This window comes from Macaca fascicularis, chromosome 12 (assembly GCF_037993035.2).
Source record: "Macaca fascicularis isolate 582-1 chromosome 12, T2T-MFA8v1.1".
Taxonomy (NCBI): domain Eukaryota; kingdom Metazoa; phylum Chordata; class Mammalia; order Primates; family Cercopithecidae; genus Macaca; species Macaca fascicularis.
Window position 1 is genome coordinate 92,347,893 of NC_088386.1, and position 20,337 is coordinate 92,368,229.

At 38.6% G+C, this 20,337-nt stretch overlaps 1 protein-coding gene across 15 annotated transcripts in view; it reads left to right on the forward strand.

Annotated features, from left to right (window-relative positions):
• CCDC150 (coiled-coil domain containing 150) overlaps window positions 1-20,337 on the forward strand; it is a 139,919-nt gene that overhangs the window by 80,568 nt on the left and 39,014 nt on the right. For 4 of the 15 annotated variants that reach the window (XM_065525809.2, XM_065525811.2, XM_065525810.2 and 1 more), the window contains 10 exons: window positions 742-911; window positions 1,818-1,911; window positions 2,752-2,921; window positions 7,432-7,558; window positions 10,727-10,921; window positions 11,327-11,395; window positions 11,495-11,656; window positions 12,399-12,485; window positions 13,563-13,682; window positions 13,976-14,329. In XM_065525809.2, the coding sequence (XP_065381881.1) occupies window positions 742-911; window positions 1,818-1,911; window positions 2,752-2,921; window positions 7,432-7,558; window positions 10,727-10,921; window positions 11,327-11,395; window positions 11,495-11,656; window positions 12,399-12,485; window positions 13,563-13,682; window positions 13,976-14,092 (1,311 nt within the window). In that variant the 3' untranslated portion in view covers window positions 14,093-14,329. Of the gene's footprint in view, window positions 1-741; window positions 912-1,817; window positions 1,912-2,751; window positions 2,922-4,874; window positions 4,929-7,431; window positions 7,559-10,726; window positions 10,922-11,326; window positions 11,396-11,494; window positions 11,657-12,398; window positions 12,486-13,562; window positions 13,683-13,975; window positions 14,330-20,337 lie in introns of those variants that run through there. The other 11 variants (XM_074009611.1, XM_074009613.1, XM_074009614.1 and 8 more) reach the window with 7 other exon arrangements.

The following is a 20,337-nucleotide window of genomic DNA, read 5'->3' on the forward strand; positions in this document are numbered from 1 at the left end:
AAAAGGATTGATCAGGGGAAGATTTCTTTTTTTAGAGAAAAGATAATTTTAGAATAGTTTAAATTTTTTCCCTTAAAAATACATTATATATATATAAAACTTTCGATGTTTTTTTTAACTTTGTCTTAAATACTCAAAAGAGAAAGTTCTAATTTTTTCTATTGAAACACATCTGATCTTGGTAATAATAACCTTTATAGTTATGTTTTATTAATGTGAGATAAGATTTCTGTGATGCTTTCTCCTTAACAGTGTGTGTGTGCTTAGTGGGAATAGAGGTCACATCCCAAACTTCTCTTTGTCAGCAAGTGCTAGGTTTTGTCTCTCTGAGGAGGGCTGTGAGTTACCTCATTCTTCAGCAGCTTCCGCTTTTTCTTACAGTCTTTTTTTCTCAGATAATTCTAATGCATTTCAGATGTATTATTCTCACTTGACCCCATCAGAAGTCAGCTGAGAAGCCAGCCTGGCACCACCTCTGTGCTGGTTAATGTGTATGCTGTAAAATGACCATAGTTGGGAAGCTGCAGAGTTCACCATAGGATCTGGGGGTCAGCTTTTCTTTTTCTTAACAACAACTTAAGAAACCACCTAAAAATAAAATATACTTTAATTATTCCCCCTAGCATCCTACTGTGTCTGCTTGTCTGCTTTCCATACTCTTTGCTGGGAGTAATGAGATCCACAAGCAGAAGAGTAACCAGAAAGGATCAAATGTCTTTGTGTTGTTTCATTTTCTGTTAGGTGGGAAACTTTCAGCGACAACTGGCAGAAGCTAAAGAAGACAACTGCAAAGTCACAATCATGTTGGAGAATGTGCTGGCTTCTCACAGTAAAATGCAAGGTGCTCTGGAGAAAGTACAAATAGAGCTTGGGCGGAGGGATTCAGAGATTGCAGGCCTCAAGAAAGAAAGGTACCTGTGTTTTTTTCCTGTCATTGGTATTGCTGCATTGTACTAAGGAGCAGTGTCAAGTCAATAAATGAAGTCACTTTACGTAGCTTCCTTTACAAAAAAAAAAAAATTGTAAAATGATACGTTTAAAGAATTACTAAGTTAGAGAAAATTTAGAATTAGAAATAAATATTATTTCTAAAAATTCAAAATGCCCCTATTGTGTAGTGATGTGAAGGAATTTCTAGACTATATATCCTAGAAATTCATTAGCTATACTGTTGTTTTACCCTTGCTTTTTGCACCATGTAAACCTAATTCTGTTCTTGCTTCTACAGAATAGTAATTGTCAAGATAATGGAAACTAAGTACATACTTTAGTTTGAATTAATTATCCATTTATTACTATCCTGTTTCAAGATTAATAATTATTGTAGGTAAATCATCCTGAGAACCACTTCTTGCCATGTTTTATAAGTAAATTCCTTCATAGAATGTTTCAAAAATTAAATAAAATTTCCTTTTATTAATAAAAATTTATTCCTCAGAATAAACGGTCTGAGTTTAATAGGGCATATTGCCTCTATGTTATGAGAGAACAAGTGAGTTTTCTTTCTTCTTTTTTTACATTACATGTTGTTTATCTTTTAAAAGTTGCCTTTGCATTTTTAAAAAGTCAAGGGAATGGTATTAAAAATACTATTCACAATAACTTTACAAGTGGCTATTATATGTAGATGCAAAAATCTCAACAGCAAGCCAATCTTTGTAAAGGCAATATATTTTTTACTAGTGACATTTCCTAGTGATATATACGTATGATGCTATTTGAGCTTCTTAGAAGAAAAGTGTTCTGTAACTCCCAAATGATATCATTCCTAGATGATTCTTTTCTGTAGTCACTCTTTTTGTGCTTTTTATTTTTAGGGATCTCAATCAACAGAGGGTGCAGAAGCTAGAAGCTGAAGTGGACCAGTGGCAGGCCAGGATGCTTGTCATGGAGGACCAGCACAACAGTGAGGTTGGGGCCAGGCTTTAAAAAATGATAACATTGATATGTTTAGTTTTACTGGGATATTACTGTTTTGGGGAAAATGAAGTGAAACAATCAGGTAAATGTTTTTTTCAATCAAGTCTGAGTTTTGCACAGTGACATATCTACAAATGGGGAATTGACCTGTCTTACAATGAGTCACTTATTGGCAAACCAGTACCACAATAATGACTAATCTCTTTGTCTTATATGGTCTACATTTTTATTCATTTATTAATGCACAAAAAATTTCAGAAGTTAATGGGCTTAGAAAATATAGTCTGTCAGAAACAGCTTGAGTGATCCCACTATTAATAAGGAGTCACCTACACACACATGTGCTCACAGGTATATGTACATACATGCATACGTATCTATACGCACATATGTAAAATACACATGGATAGTTCATAAATAAGGGTTTTTTTTCCTGTAAGAATCTATAAGGAACAGTGGACAGGTTTTTTCTTCAAGGGAGTGAGACCAGAAGGTCATAGGACCAGGAAGGGGAATTTAGTTTAAAATTTAAAAAATTAGGATAAATTAAGCTGGGTCTGTTTTCCAAAGCTCTCTGGTGACCAGTGGAGCATGCCCTTCCCATTGCCTTCTAAGTGTTTCCTGAGCAGTGTCTCTAATAAGTTCTCATTCATATATGTGTATACATATACATATATATATTCCAGGCACCTGGAATCTTTGCTTGTGGTTCCAACTAATTATTGTTTCGGTGGCACTTGATGATAGAACGTGAGGAGTGTTTACGCAGTGTTATGGACTTCTTGCATCTATCTGTTACAGTGGAATTGAAAACATGCTTCTCTCTTTCAGATTGAATCTCTACAAAAAGCTCTAGATGTAGCTAGAGAAGACAACAGAAAACTTGCTGTGAGTCTGGAACAAGCTCTCCAGACAAATAATCATCTGCAAACAAAGCTAGATCACATTCAAGAGCAACTGGAAAGCAAAGAACTTGAGCGACAGAATTTGGAAACCTTCAAGTAAGAGCAGTGTAGTCACAGTAAAATTAGGGAAGCACCTCTGGAGGAGTAAGTCACATTCACATAAATGGCTCATTCACATAAATCAGTTAAACTCTTTTCTCGTACTTTGCCCTAGTACTTCCAGCAGAGCCATGTTAAGAACCAGGCATAGCTGAGCACCAGCAGATAATAGCTGGCTAGAGCATGATCATTTGACTCTCCTTCTCAGCTCTTCCTTCATCCACTATCTAGCTGCTGCTTTACTCAAAGGTTAAATGAAAACTTAAAGAATATTGATTAGAAGGGACATTTGCATGTTTCCATGAAGGCTTTCCTATTAACAGCTTATATGTCCTTTAAAGACATGATTTAGACAAGAAAAAACATCAGCCTGGGTGGAATGACTCCATCTAAACAGATGTTAAGCCATTAAATGTTTTCAGTTTTGACCCGAGATTACTTAGATCAGACCTATCCAGTTCAGGTCAAATGACTAAAGTTTTGCCTTAAATTATACCTAGGTAAATATTTAGATATTAATAGCATCCCATGAAAATTTATACTTAAAGGAAATGCAGTGTGCATGTAGATCTTTATTCCTTTATAAATATTTATTTATTTATTTATTTATTTATTTATTTATTTATTTGAGACTGAGTCTTGCCCTGTTGCCCAGGCTGGAGTTCAGTGGTGTGATCATGGCTCACTGCAGCCTCTACTTCCTGGGCTCATGCAGTTCTCCTACCTGAGCCTCCTGAGTAGCTGGAACTACAGGCGTGTATCACCATACCTGGCTAATTTTTTTTTTTTTTTTTTTTTTTTAAGAGATAGGGTTTCTCCATGTTGCCCAGGGTGGTCTCAAACTCCTGGGCTCAAACAGTTCACCTGCCTCAACCTCCCAAAGTGCTGGAATTACAGGCATGAGCCACTGTTCTCAGCCTAGATACTTGTTCTTTTCAATTAGTGAGCATGTTGATACAGGAAAGAGGTATAAGCTACAGCAGAGATGGTATTTTCCAGATATATGATCTCTGCAAATTTTACATTCAGCTGAAATGTTACTGCCTTAAGACTGTTCCATATTGTGTTTATGTAGTTGTTGGCAGCAGCATTTAAAACTCTCCAATGTCAGTTTAGGTAATTATGATTTAGACGGCTAGTAATTGTTTCAAGGCCTGAAAATTATTTAGTGACTATAAAATGTAGTCCCTGCCACTACTGCTTCAAACAAACAAACAAAACCAAAGGAGAAAAAAATATGGTTAGGTCATTTACAGGAAAAGTATGAGGTGAGAGTTAGAGGGCTCCTTGCAGCATTTGCTTCAGGATTTACCTTGATGCCACTGCTTATGATAATAGTTTGTATTTTCATCAAAGATGAATCATGCTTCTTTCCTTGAGATCTTTGAACCTCCTGAAATCATATGCAGAACTGTATTTATCAGTGCACAGGGTTAGGAAGACAGAGCAGGTTTTGGAGAACTTGTTGGGTTTTAGGTACAGTTATTTAATTTAGACTTAGAACTGTAGGCTTAGTTCTAAGAAGAGGCTACTATTTGGAATTCATCTCCATAAAGATAAAAGCTAAACGCCGGATGTGGTGGCTCACACCTGTAATCCCAGTACTTTGGGAGGCAGAGGTGGGTGGATCACGAGGTCAGGAGATCGAGACCATCCTGGCCAACATGGTGAAATACCCTCTCTACTAAAAATACAAACCTGGGTGTGGTGGTGGGCGCCTGTAGTCCCAGCTACTTGGGAGGCTAAGGCAAGAGAATCGCTTGAACCTGGGAGGCAGAGGTTGCAGTGAGTCGAGATCATGCCACTGCACTCCAGCCTGGGTGACAGAGCGAGACTCCATCTCAAAAACATAAAAAGATAAACGCTAAAGCTTTGGTGTGGGTTAGACTGCCATGGGAAAAGTATATAGAGAGAACCAAGGTCAGAACTTGGAGATGTGCTGCATTTCAGGTAGAAGGCGAACAGAGGCCACAGAAGGATCCAGAGAAGGAGCATTTAGTGGAGGTAAGGAAAGAATCAGTAGAATGTAGTATCACCAAAGTCAAACACAAGTGAGTCAGATGCTGCACAGTCAAAGAGACCAGAGAGGAAGCCACTGGGTTTTGCAACAGGTATCTACCAATCATCCTCCAGATGGCCAGTTTCTGTAGATACAGAAGATCACAAGGAGTAAGTGATTGATGAGGAAAGGCAGGCAAGGAGGACAATGGTGAAGATAAAGAACGTCAGATAGCAGCTCAAGAGTATAACATGAAGAAAAGTCATTCTGTTGCTGTCCTGTTTTTGGAATGGGAGGAGCTGCACCATGATTAAAGATTATGGGAAAGAACTCGATTGAACTGGAGAAAGAGGGAGTCGAAGCGGAAGGCTTATCTTTAAAGATGAGGTTGGATATTTCTTCCTTTGGGACTAGAGGGAAGCAGAAGCTGGGTGAGTCTTCAGAAGACTGTTGAGGAGGCTGATTGGTAGATGGTCTGCGATTTTCCTTAGGAAAAAAAGAGCAAGATGAATACATTCTAGAGATGTGCTGTATAACATAGAGCTATAATGAACGACACTATATTGTATGCTTAAAATTTGAGAAGAGGGTAGACCTCATATTAAATGTTCTTACCACAGTAAAAAGAAGAAGAAAGTAAGAGTTGAAGTTGAAGTGCTATGTGGGGGTTCAGGGCAGAGGTAGAGACTTGAGAGAAATTTTAAAATTTATAGTTAATAAAAAATTTAATTAAAACTAAAATTTAGAATTTGAATTTTTAGAGCTAGATGATGACAATAGTTAACATCTGTTACATGCTCATGATATGTTGGGTAATATGCTAAGGACTTCACATGCATTATTTCCTTTAGTACAAACTATTACCCTATGATGGTGGTTACTGTTATTATTCCCATTTTGGACATAAGGAAACAAGCAGGGGAAGGTGGTGTACCATACTCAAGGTCAGACATCATCTTACTAGAGCTGGGATTAGGATCCAGGCAGCAGCAGGCTGACTCCAAAACTTATAGTCTTAATCATTTCGATATAAGCACAATAAATTTAAAGGCAATTTAGAAAGTTACAAGAAAATCAAAATACAGCACTGTAAAAATGATGGTTTTGTTCCCTTTCTATATCTCCATGAATTTTTTGCTCATTTTTCAGATTGAGGTGGGTATGGGGAGGAGTGTGGGAATGTAAGAAATAACCACAATTATATCCAGTAACTTTAGGATCTCCATCCCTTTATGCTGTGCCTTGAGGACAGGTGTCAGCAAATTTTTAGATGTGATGACCAAAGTGTATTGATACATTCCTGCCTGGGGTACTGGAGGGACAGTTGAAGTTACCACCTGCAAGTCTCATGTAGAGACCAAGTCACTGAATGCTGCTAAGTGGAGAAACTGAATCCATTAGTAGATGTGCTTTTAGAGACACATGGAGAACATGGATGTATTATACAAATAAGAGCAAGAGATGGTCAGGAGGAGAGAGGGGGGAAATGAAGATGATTTCATGGCAGGGCAGGCTCCTATCCTTTGAGAAAGAACCAATAACTCGAGTAATCATATAGTAAGTCATTATCAGCTGGATCAGAGAATGTTAAAGCTGGAAGAAGCCTAGTAATTGCTTAAATCCATTTGGTCCTTTTTGGAGTCACTTATCCTTTTAAAAATCAGAAGCTATGGACTCAACTACAATCCCTCACACACACACACACATTTTGCATATTATTTCCGGGAATTCCAGCATCCTCAGAAGATTAATCATGGGTCTTGACCAAGGAGTTCAAGTTAGGAATGCTAATCTAATTTAAGGCTCTCAGTTTAAAGATAAGGAAACAATATTATTACAAGTTAAAACTTGAGTAGTAAACAGCTGCTAGCAAAAAGACATCATCTTACTAGAGCTGAGATTACAATCCAGACAGTAGCAGGCTGACTCCAAAACCCATAGTCTTAATCCCTTTGCTAAAATAATGGTTTTGTTTGAAAAGACAAAGGCAAGAGAAAAGACAAAAGCAAATATCTCTTAAAGTATTTCTGCTTCCTCCAATATTTTTCTTTGATGTGAGTTTTTTACTCATTTGGTTGGTAAAATGAGTTAATTGTTTCTCAGCCTCCTAAATAGCTGGGATTACAGGCACCCGCCACCATGCCCAGCTAATTTTTGTATTTTTAGTAGAGGTGGAGTTTCACCATGTTGGCCAGGCTGGTCTCAAACTTCTGACCTCAGGTGATCCACCTGCCTCATCCTCCCAAAGTGCTGGGATTACAGGCATGAGCCGCCTTGCCTGGCCTGTTTGATGATTTTTACGTAGAATTAATGTTTTTTTATGCTACAGGTAAGTTCACTTCTTTTTTCTTCTGTTAATGAGCTCCAAATTAGGTTCACCAGGCTACTGAGAGGCTGCTTGTTTATAAATCACATACCTTTTGGAGAGTTGCACACTCCCCTCCAAAACTTTCTTACCTCCTAAAATGATTTCTAAAGGTGACTTATCACCTCTCTTCTTCAAAACAGAGACCAGATGACTGAAGAGTCCAAAGTGGAAGCAGAATTGCATGCTGAACGCATAGAAGCCCTAAGAAAGCAGTTTCAAACTGAGAGAGAAACTGCAAAGAAAGTGGCACAACGGGAAGTGGCTGAGGTATAGAGTCATGAGGAAAGTTTCTCTCTTTGTGAATGCCTCTTAGGAGGAAAAGCAGCTCTGGGATTTCAGAGAATGGCTGCAGTTGGCCTCTGACTCCTCTCGTCCCCCTTTGATCAGCAGGCCAGATGTAATTAAGACCGCTCTGTAAAGCAGCACACAAGAAAAAAGTTTCTGACAGAATTCTCTGCCCAGCAAAGGTGTGCCTTGGTGGGAGATTTTCCATCAGAGAGTGATAAGCGAGAGGGATAGAGGAATAAGGAGACTGCCATGTGATAGACAGAAGAGAAATCATCTGTCTTCTCAGTTCACTTAACTGGCATCTATTCTGCATCTACCATGTCCTGAGAGACACGGAGAAAACAGTAGAAGATATATGGTCCTGCCCTAGTGTGTGCCAAATGACCCTTGTTTGGGATCTCCACTCCAGACATGAGACAAATAGGGAAAACATCAGAGAACTTGCTTGGGTAGCAGAGGCTGTGTACAACTTTGAAGGAATTCGAAGTAAGAGAAAGTTTATTTTAGGCCATTTGGTTGATAGAAGAAGGGAAGCTTAATGAGAATACAGGATTGAGACTAGCAGAGATGGCAGGACTGGACACCTTACAAAACTGGCCAAGCTTACTTACAAAAATGAACAGGACATGCAAGCAGATGAAAAGTAGCCTCTGTTGATTAGAGCAGAGACTTTGGGAAATGTTAGAGAAAGAGTGTTAGCTTAAATGGGACCACCTGATGGATGGCCTTAGTTATAGAAATGTTGGATGTGAACTCAGGTAGAAATGGAGCACTATGGGTTTCTGAGCAGGGGGTGGTGTGATAGAAGCATAAGTTTAGGAAGGTTAATGTAACAACAGAGGACAGTAGAGGATAATGAAGAGAAACTGGAGGCATGGAGACTCAAGAAAACTATAACCGTTAATTTGAGTATTAGATGATTAGGGCCAAGCAAAGTAGTTCAGTTGAAAATAGAAAACAATTAAGTCAGAAAGCCCATTTTAATAGAAAAATCATCAAACAGGCCGGGCAAGGCGGCTCATGCCTGTAATCCCAGCACTTTGGGAGGCTGAGGCAGGTGGATCACCTGAGGTCAGAAGTTTGAGACCAGCCTGGCTAACATGGTGAAACTCCATCTCTACTAAAAATACAAAAATTAGCTGGGCATGGTGGCAGGTGCCTGTAATCCCAGCTATTCAGGAGGCTGAGGCACAAAAATCGCTTGAACCTGGGAGGTGGAGGTTACAGTGAGCCTAGATGGCGCCACTGCACTCCAGCCTGGGTGACAGATGGAGACTCCGTCTCCAAAAAAGAAAAGAAAAGAAATTATCAAACAGACATTAAATGTTGTATCCTGGAGAAGGAGGGATTAAAATAATTCCTTGGTTGGCATGGCTGGTCTGTGTTTCACCAAATTTGTTACATTTAGTAGTTGCAATTGACAGATGATTCACAAAATCAAACTCAAATAATGGTATATAAAACAATTTTGTGAATTGCAAAGCACTATATAAATACAAATGTTATAAAAAACAAATTCTTTTTATAGAAGAATTAGGGAACATAAAGGTGTGCTAAATGTAGAAATGTACCTTTAGTCAGAGATCATTGTTAAGAATACTTACAGCCGGGTTCAGTGGCTCACGCCTGTAATCCCAGCACTTTGGGAGGCCGAGGTGGGGGGATCACGAGGTCAGGAGATTGAGACCATCCTGGCTAACACAGTGAAACCCCGTCTCTACTAAAAATGCAAAAAAATTAGCTGGGTGTGGTGGTGGCACCTGTAGTCCCAGCTACTGGGGAGGCTGAGGCGGGAGAATGGCATGAACCTGGGAGGTGGAGCTTGCAGTGAGCTGATAATTATGCCACTGCACTCCAGCCTGGACTACGGAGTGCAACTCCGTCTCAAAAAAAAAAAAATACAAAATGAAATCCTTTGAAGAAGGATCAGTGACAGTGAGGGAGTGACAGCAGTGAGGAGTTGGCAGCAGCAGTGGGCTCACAGAGCACTGCCTGAGTCCCAGCTCTGCCTCTTATTAGCTACGTGTTAATTTACTGTGTAAGTAAGTGACTTAATTTCTGAGTTTCAGTTTCCTCAGTCATAAAATGGAAACTACCACAACTATTTTTCAAGTTTATCTTGAGAATTAAATTGGAAAGCATTTTTAAAGTAATTATCACAGTACCTGAACATAATAATCACTACAAAGTAAATGATAGTTGCTAGTGCTTATCCAGTTTTAGAAAGGCTGTGATTGAGGTAACTGAAATATCTAACAGGAAGTTAGTTGGGCAGTAATAAAAGACTGTAGTGTAAAGTTAGGATCTAAAAGAAGGAACTAGTATAGAAAGAAAAGGTACAGATATCCTTGACTTCACTCTTTGCTGTGTTAAATGCTGGCAGACATAGAGAGTACCACCTTCCTGTCTTCTCCCTTCTCAACTGCCTCCTCTTCCTAAAGTTTTCGAGTGGCAGTGGTTTAAGGGCATATTAGAAGGACGGGAACTCTGTAAAATTATTTAAGTAACTACTATGCAGTTTTTTTCACGAGATAAGTTTATTAAAATCCTTGAGAACAAAAAGCAAAATTATAAAAATATATGCCATGACAGTCAATAACTTGACAGATATTTATATAAACTGCCATATAATTCATTTTCATTTCTTCAGAAATGAGGTTGCAAGTGACAGAGAAGAGCTTATAGCATGATAATCACAGAGTATTGTGTGTGCCAAACTCTACTTCTTTCTCTATATGATCTTAATTTAATTTGTTATTTGTATTCTATGAAGTAGGCTATACACACACTGTTCAGATGATGAACCTGAGGCTTAAGGTAGTTAATTGCCCCAGATCACTCAACCAGTAAGTGCTGAAGGTGATATTTGGACAGAGGCCTGACTCCAAAGCCATGCTCTTAAAATGCAAATGATGAATATACATTTACATTCTTTATTCCAAGAAAGAGTTTGTTCTTCAGTGATAAAAATTATGAAAACCACTTGGTCTGTTGCTCCATAAATCTGCTTAATCAGACATTATTATTGCCTCACTAACTCTCCTTTTTAAAAGAAAATCCAAAGATAACAAAATATAAGGACAAAACTACATAAGCTTCTCTTGATGGAAAGTAAAAATGTTTCAATTTTTTCCCTTGTGTTTTAAGCTGAAGAAAGCCCTTGATGAAGCTAACTTCAGATCAGTGGAAGTGTCCCGGACCAACCGAGAGCTGCGACAGAAACTTGCAGAGCTAGAAAAAATACTAGAAAGTAACAAGGAGAAAATAAAGAATCAAAAGACCCAAATTAAGCTCCACTTGTCAGCTAAGGCGAATAATGCTCAGAATATAGAAAGGATGAAGGTTGTATGAGAAACCTCTTCTCATTTCCTGGATACCCTATGAGGATGTAGGCAGTCAGTGGTGTCTGGGGAAGACAGGTTTTAGAACCCTACCAGCCCCACGTATTCTCTGGGAATTATAGCCAGTTGCCTTTGGGGAGACTTTTTCAGTGGAGACGCTGCTGTGTAAGTGTTTGATTTCTCCTTTGCTGCCAGTGTCACATTCTGGTTCCCCATCTGTCCCTTCCGTGTTGATTGTACTGGACTTTGCTCTTTTGGGATCAGTGGGCCAGATGGGAAAGAAAGCTCAGCAGGAACTGGTAACTTTGGGTCTCATATTGGAATCTTTCTGTCATCTTATAGGCAAAAAGAGCAAGCCAGTTTTTCCACTGATCATCTTTTTATGTTATTTTCCATTTACTTTTAGCAAATAGAAAAAGAATTGAAGCAAATGGAGCTAATTAAGGATCAATATCAGAAAAAAAACTATGAACAGGTAGATAGATGATTTCCATACACTCTGTGTTTACCTTTCATGCAAAATCTCAAACTTGGAGGGGGTTCACCAAATGTCTCCGTCTTTGTATCCTTCCAGTCTTTGAGTATCCAGAGATTTGTGTGTGAAATGACTAACCTGCAGAAAGAGATGCAGATGTTGGCCAAGAGCCAATATGATGCCTCAGTGCGGAATAAACAGCAAGAGCTGTGCCTAGAAGCAGAGCGGAAAATAAGGCAGGAGCTAGAGAATCGGTGCCAGGTAAAAGGTTTCCTAAGATTCATCTTAAAGATCATCAGCAAATGACATGTGCCAAGCCCAGCAGTATTGCATCTAGACTTTCTAGAGTCTACAGAAGACAACACATATTTACAAATTGTTTATCTTAGCTAAGTCCTTAGAATAATAGTATCTAGGAAGAAGACTGTAGTTTGAATACGGCAAATGTTCTCCGTTTTCAGTTGAATAAAAGTAACGTCAAATTTTGAAGAACATCTAGGGCTTACATATGCAAAGTATCAGTTACTAAGTAAGACTTCTGAACTGAATTCCATAGCCTTTCAGGAACTTTATACACCTCATTTCTTCTCCTAGCACAGATATACCTGTTGCTGTTACAGGACTCTTAGGTATTCCTAAATGAATAAAAAGCATAACGTCATATCACTGAAAAGGGACTTCAAGAGATCACTGAGCTCTTGTCTTTCAATAGGGTTTGTCATGAGAAGTATCTCTCCAGTTCTGAAAAGACATATTAATCACTTTCCTCAACAGAATCCATAAATAAAAAATCAAAATGTGTAATCATATCCACATATGTAGATATGGAGACTATAGGTTAAACTGAAAATAACGGTTTTTATCTCATATGTCGGTAGCACCTGAAGTTAGAAGGCACTCCATCCTATTTTCATATTTGGTTGCCCATTTATTATAAAAGTGAAGCATTTGATTCCTTATGGTATGTTGGAAGTTTATAAAAATCTCTGTATCACATTTTCAGGAATTGGAAGAAACTATCAGACACCTGAAGAAATGTAAAGAGGCAACAGAGAATAAGCTGAAAGAAGCCAGTGTGGAATCAGAACAGGTGAGCCAGACCCATGGACGTAAAGACTTAGACGTTTCCTTCAACACAACAACCCTGAAGCAACCCAAGTCAGTGTGAAGTCCTTCATTAACAGAGTTGTCAGGAATGCAACAGGGAAAAACCAGTAACTTCCCAAGTGTAGTCTCTATTGTAAAGAAGTGATTTTTAGATTAAGAGTCTGTGTCCTGATGATAGATGAGAGATAACGCGATGCTAAAATATTAAACCTGAAGTCCAAATCTCCCTACTAAATATGAGGAAAAACCAGCATATGTGTGGATTTTAGTGCATTATTATTTGACATGACCCTACTGAAAGTGGATGCTCTTTGTTCAATCAATCAATAACTAAAAAAGTAAAGTAGACCCCATTTAACTAATTTGTGAATTTGCCTTTTCTATTCTAAACTTAAATTAGCCTTTTGGGGGGTATTTCAAATCATACTTTTTTTTCTTTCTTTGAAACAGGATCTCACTCTGTCACCAGACTGGAGTATATGGCATAAGCTTGGCTCACTGCAACCTCCACCTCCTAGGCTCAAATGATCCTCCCACTTGAGCCTCCCAAGTAGCCAAGTAGCTGGGCATGGTGGTGTACCATGCACAGCTAATTTTTGGTGGAGATGAGGTTCCACTATGTTGCCAGGCTGGTCTTGAACTCTTGCACTCAGGTGATCCACCAGCCTTGGCCTCCCAAAGTGCTGTGATTCCAGATGTGAACCACTACACCTGGCCCATGAACTACTACATTCTTAAGAGTTCATATATTTTTTCGTTTTCAAAGCCATCTTGTACCTTCATTCTTAATTTTCTCCTGGGTCCTCTCTTGCATTACTTCACATCCAGGAAACATTAACAAATGCATGGAAAGCAGCAAGTCTGCATGCATTGTTTAACCCCTCACTCAGAAATTACTCTCATATATAGGTTGTTAAGTATATTGTGCAAATAGGTTGCAAAGAACATGCAGTCAGAATTTGGGTCTTTTAATTTCTAAGTAAAAAATCTCTGCAACTAATACACAAAAAACTTGTAACTCTTTCTTTGTGTCTTTTAATGGTGATATTTATATGTTCAGATAACAGCTAACCTGGAAGAAGCCCATCGCTGGTTTAAACACAGGTTTGATGGTCTACAACTTGAGCTGACAAAAAACCGGTTGCAGAGGCCTTCTGGGGAAGACAGGTGGCAGGAAAAGGTAAGATTAAGACATGGATGTCTTAAGCAATTTTCTACTTGTTGCTTCTCAGATTTCTAATTACTAAAGTTCTCTCATCATCTTGATACTGTCTCTGTTAATCTTTAGTTTCTTTACACTAATGCTAGCAAACCAGTTAATTTCTTTTTCTTACAAACTTCCACCTGTCACAAACTTTTTAGATTAGAATCACCTGTCTTCATGAATACATGACATGTGTAGAGGCAAAACAGGTGCAGATTGCTGCAGTTAGCTTTGAACAGTCAGTGTTACGTGTGTTTTCTTTCCAACAGGACCAAGATGTAAAACATGATGTCATGTCCAACCAATCTGTTCTGCATCGATGGGAGAAAAAACAGAATCTTAGGCCTATGCCCAAGAAGTATCATTCTGAGGTACAGAGGAAGTGATGTCCTTGACAAGGGAGCTTCTTTATGTGTAGCTACACTCCATGATTCCACGAGCCCAGCAGCCAGGGCTGGCCTGTTTCTAGAGTCATAAGAACATGAAGTCTTTGATGTGGGCTGAAGATTTTGGACCTGAGTTTATCATTTTATGAACTATTATATCAGTACAAAGCTACCCCGTTGTTTTGTCCCTTTTTGCATTTTCCACCCAATAAATGTATGTTAATTTGTTTTATGATAGGAGATGGTGTTCCATGATTCTTGTCTGTTCTAATAAGTATAAGAAAAAGCTTTCAGCAAGGTTCTAAATGATATTGCCACTAAACGATATGATATTTTGCTTCAATGAAACGTCCTCCTCTAACATGCAGTAGATAATCCCTGAAAACAGAATTGTGTGAAAAATGGTAAAGACTCCTCTACTGTCTTGCAGACTGACACACTTCTGTGTTGGGTCATTACCAGCATAGCTTTTAAATGACTAATATCTCTATTCTCAAATAAGGCATTTCAGATATTATGTTTACAACTTCCTTGGTCATTAAAAAAGTTACAGAATGCAGCAGTCTGTTCTTCTCAGGGAGACGATGCCTGACCAACATAGCTCTTCCTTACTATAGTTAAGGAATAAGCTCATCTTCATCTTTTTATTTCAGATGTTGAGTGGTGGATTAGGTAATCCAGGTTTAGCATATGTAAATGGATGGCATAATACCTGACTTAATTAATACTCAAGTAATCATAGCTGCTGCTGACATTATCAGGACCTAAATCAAGTAAGCAATCATGAAATTGTAAATAATATCAAATATAAGACTGTCAAAGGTTGATGAGCCTACTACTCAATATCTGATAGAAAAAAACAAAGCTACATTTATCACTTACTGTATAGTAAGGGATAATTGTTGTTCAGGCATAGTCTTCCTTGAGCAGAGCAGACTGTTAATCTCATGTAGGTTCTTTGGGAATATGGAATTCATATTGACATCTGTAGAAGTGTAGTTACTGAAGTGAGACTATTGTTTATTGATTCACATTCAGAAGCATGTTAATTGGAGTGGGTCCATTTCTGTTTGTTTGACTTAAGGAATAAAGGACTCTTGCTGGTTTTCAGGCTTGTAAAAGCATGTACAAAAAGGCAAGTTGGCCAGGTCCAGTGGCTCATGCCTGTAATCCCAACACTTCGGGCGGCCAAGGCAGGCAGATCACTTGAGGCCAGGAGTTTGAGACCAGCCTGGCCAACATGGTGAAACCCTGTCTCTATCAAAAATACAAAAATTAGCCAGGTGTGGTGTTGCAAACCTGTAGTCCCAGCTATTTGGATGGCTGAAGCACAAGAATCTCTTGAACCCAGGAGGTGGAGGTCGTAGTGAGCCAAGATCACGCCACTGTACTCCAGCCTGGGCAACAGAGTGAAACTCTGTCTCAAAAAAAAAAAAAAGAAAAAAGAAAAAAGAAAGAAAAAAAGTTGTCATTGATCTAATGGACAAGTTAAAAATTGGTAAAAACTGGTAGTTAAAAACTAGCTGCTTGTTCTCATGGCTTCCAAACAATCAATCTTAATCTGCTTTGGGGAGGATGTAAACATTTTATTATTTGTGCCCCCTTTTGGTCCTCTATCATATGTTAGGACAGTGGCTCTGTAGAAGCATTTGAGACTGAACAACAGACATCAAACAACTATTTTGTTAACCCAGGTACAATGTGAAGTGTTAGCACTGGTACATACACCTCTCTGGTTGGAAAAAGAAAATAATTCATGGCTATTTTATTACCTGTAACTACTTTGGTTCTATGGTTTGAATGTGTCCCCTCCAAAGTTCATGTTGAAACTTAATTCTTACTCTGGTGGTATTAAGTGGGGGGCCTTTAGGGCCTCTGGGGAAGTGGATTAAGTGGGGGGCCTTTGGGGCTCTGTCCTCATGAATGGAGTAGTGCCTCATTAAAGGGCTGGAGGGAACTAACTTGGGCCATTTTGCCTTTCTGCTTCCACCATGTGAGGACACAGCATTCAGCTCCTCTGGATGAAACAGCAACAAGGTGCCATCTTAGAAACAGGGAACAGGGTCCTCACTTGACATCAAATCTGCAAGCACCTTGATCTTGGACTTCCCAGCCTCCCAAACTGTAAGAAATAAATGTCTGTTCTTTATAAATTACTCAGTCTCAACTGTTTTGTTATAGCAGCAGAAACAGACTAAGAAGACGCTTGGTTATGAACAATTTAAGTTGTTTACTGTGTCTCCAAGGGTTGGGCCATGTTATTTACTGGGTCAGCTAAAGTGAGAGAACACATTTTTGGTGGTCTCCTCAAGTTGTCAAATTCCTATGGGATAGGTCACTATCCATAGGAGTTGATGTGGTTTGGCTCTGTGTCCCCACCCAAATCTCATGTTGAATTGTAATTCCCAGTGTTGGAGGAGGAGGGGCCTGGTGGAAGGTGATTGGATTATGGGGGCAGTTTTCCCCCTTGCTGTTCTTGTCATAGTGAGTGACTTCTCACAAGATCTGGTTGTTTAAAAGTGTGTATTACCTCTTTGTTCACTTGCTCTCTCCTGCTGCCACGTGAAGATGTGCTTGCTTCCCCTTTGCCCTTCCACCATGATTATAAGTTGCCTGAGGCCTCCCCAGCCATGCCTACTGTACATCCTGTGGAACTGTGAGTCAATTAAGCCTCATTATAAATTACCCTGTCTCAGGTCTGTATAGCAGTGTGAGAATGGACTAATACAGGAGTCTCTCCAAAAAGGGATTTATCCCTTTGGACTCTTTAAGATATATAGTCAGTTGAGGGTATTGGGGAATTATAACTCTAAAACAGCCTAACCAGGAGCCCCCCAGAATAATTAACCGTGGTCCAGGGTTGGCACTGAAAACCTTGGTGGTGAATTCCACAAAGGAAAAAGATCCCAGTTACTAGACAAGGGAGATGATCAACCTTAATGGATTGTAAATGTATTACCACTTAATGTTGTCATGACAGTCACAGTTATATGCCAAGAATATTTATATCCTCCTTTTCCAGAACAAGGACATTTTTCTTCACTTATATATTGTCCTCAAAGGGTGCCATTATTGATAAAGTTAATGTAACATACCTTTATGTTATTTTTTAGATTGGCTATACTAGATTGGGAGAAAGACATAGTTAGATGGATGATCATTTCTAGTAAAGCTTATATTTGTTATAAGAGGTATATGACAGCTAAATCACAACTATATATAAGCTTAAACTAGTAAAGAGAGGAGTATGACCAGCAGAGTAACAGACAAAGGTACGTTAAAGAGAATGTGACAGAAGAATCTTGTTCAAATGGTCTCAGGCCGAAGCCACCTATTTTGTGTGGCTGTCTACTTGTTCTGAGGCTTTTGGGTTAGCAGCCAATTTCTGCAGATCATCCGCTTCTGAAAGCCCTTCAGAGAACTTTGGGACCTCCAATGGGTAGAACTTTCTGATTCTATTAAGACCTTTTCTGTTTTTCCAGAGGATTGAAGTGATATGAGCAACAAGGATTCATTTAAAAAGGAAAGCTTATATAATTCAAATCATGAAAAACCATTCCAGCTTAATGTGTCCCTGTATTATTAGATAGATGTAATGTCCTTGGTGGGAAACACAAACTCAAATCCTTTTTTAGCCATTTTAAGTGCTAGTGCTTCCACTCATCCAGAAAATAAATATACCATTATTACTATATATAACACACATAGAATGAAGTAGTTATATAAAATCCATTTGGATGTACTCAAAGAGTCTTTTAGGATATGGTTCTAGTTCATACCCACCTTTATAACTTTTCCAAATTAATTTCGTTACAGATGAGACATTATCTGGCCACATCCTTTGCCATGATGCTAAAAAAGTTTCTATCAGTGATGAATATTTTGGCAAGTTTTTTCGTACTGTGATAGGTTGTTCTATAGAGGATTTTAGCAAGTGTCTATTTGAAGGTTTTCTTTTCTCTCTTCATCTTATTTTAAGTTCAGGGGTACATGTGCAGCGTGTGCAGGTTTGTTACATAGGTAAACATGTGCCATGGTGGTTTGCTGCACAGATCATCCCATCACCTAGGTATTAAGCCCAGCATCCGTTAGCTATTCTTCCTGATGCTCTTTCTTCCCTCACTCTGCCCCCTACAGGTTCCAGTGTGTGTTGTTGCCACTCATGTGTCTATGTGTTCTTATCATTCAGCTCCCACTTATAAGTGAGAACACATGATGTTTGGTTTTCTGTTTCTGTGTTAGTTTACTGAGGATATGGCTTCCAACTTCATCCATGTCCCTGCAAAGGACATGATCTTATTCCTTTTCACTGCTGCATAGTATTCCATGGTGTATATGTACCACAGTTTCTTTATTGAGTCTGCTATTGATGGGCATTTAGGGTTAATTTCACGTATTTGCTATTGTGAATAGTGTTTCAGTGAACATACACGTGCATGAATCTTTATAATAGAATGATTTATATTCCTTTAGGTATATTTCCAGTAATGGGATTGCTGGGTCAAATGGTATTTCTGCCTCTAGGTCTTTAAGGAATTGCCACACTCTATTCCACAGTGGTTGAACTATTTACATTCCCACCAACAGTGTAAATGCTTTCCTTTTTCTCCACCACCTTGCCAGCATCTGTTGTTTTTTTGACTTTTTCATAATAGCCATTCAGATGGTATCTCATTGTGGTTTGGATTTTCATTTCTTTAATGATCAGTGATGTTGAGCTTTTTTTTTCATATATTTGTTGGCCACATGTATGTCGTCTTTTGCGAAGTGACTGTTCATGTCCTTTGCCCACTTTTTAATGGGGTTGTTTTTTTCTTGTAAATTTAAGTTCCTTGTAGACTGTGGATATTAGATCTTTATTAGAAGGATTAGACAGCAAAAATTTTCTCCCATTCTGTAGGTTGTGTGTTCACTCTGATGATAGTTTCTTTTGCTCTGCAGAAGCTCTTTGGTTTAATTAGATCCCATTTGATAATTTTTGCTTTCATTGCAATTGCTTTTGGTGTTTTTGTCATGAAATATTTGCCTGTGCCTATGTCCTAAATGATATTGCCCAGAATTTCTGTTAGCATTTTTATAATTTTGGGCTTTACATTTAAGTCTTTAATCCATTATGAGTTAATTTTTGTATATGGTTTAAGGAAGGGGTCCAGTTTCCATTTTTTACATATGGCTAGCCAGTTATCCCAGCACCATTTATTAAATAGGGAATCCTTTCCCTGTAGCTTGTTTTTGTCAGGTTTGTCGAAGATCAAATGGTTATAGGTGTGCTGTCTTATTTCTGAGTTCTCTATTCGGTTCTATTCTATTGGTCTATGTGTCTGTTCTAGTACCAGTACCATGTTGTTTTGGTTACTGCAGCCTTGTAGTATAGTTGGAAGTTAGGTGTAGGGTGATAGTTCAGCATTGTTCTTGTTGCTTAGGATTGTCTTGGCTATTCAGGCTCTTTTTTGGTCCCATATGAATTTTAAAATAGTTTTTTCTAATTCTTTGAAGACCATCAATGGTAGTTTAATGGGCATAGCATTGAATCTATAAATTACTTTGGGCAGTATGGCCATTTTCACGATATTGATTCTTCCTATCCATGAGCATGGAATGTTTTTCCGTTAGTGTCTTCTCTGATTTCTTTGAGCAGTGGTTTGTAGTTCTCCTTGAAGAGGTCTTTCACTTCACTTGTCAGTGGTATTCCTAGGTATTTTATTCTTTTTATAGCAATTGTGAATGGGAGTTTGTGTTTTGGCTCTCTGCCTGCCTGTTGGTGGGGTATAGGAATGCTAGTGATTTTTGCACATTAATTTTGTATCCTGAGACTGCTGATGTTGCTTATCAGCTTAAGAAGCTTTTGGGCTGAGACAATGGAGTTTTCTAGATATAGAATCATGTCATCTTCAAACAAAGATAATTTGACTTCCTCTGTTCGTATTTCTTTCTCTTGCCTGGTTGCCCTGGCCACAACTTCCAACATTGTGTGGAATAGGGGTGGTGAGAGAGGGCATTCCTGTCTTATGGCAGTTTTCAAGGGGAATGCTTCCAGCTTCTGCCCATTCGGTATGATGTTGACCGTGGGTTTGTCATAGATTGCTCTTATTATTTTGAGATACATTCCTTCAATACCTAGTTTATTGAGAGTTTTTAACATGAAGGGATGTTGAATTTCATCGAAGGCCTTTTCTGCGTCTATTAAGATAATGTGATTTTTGTCTTTAGTTCTGTTTATGTAATGAATCACCTTTACTGATTTG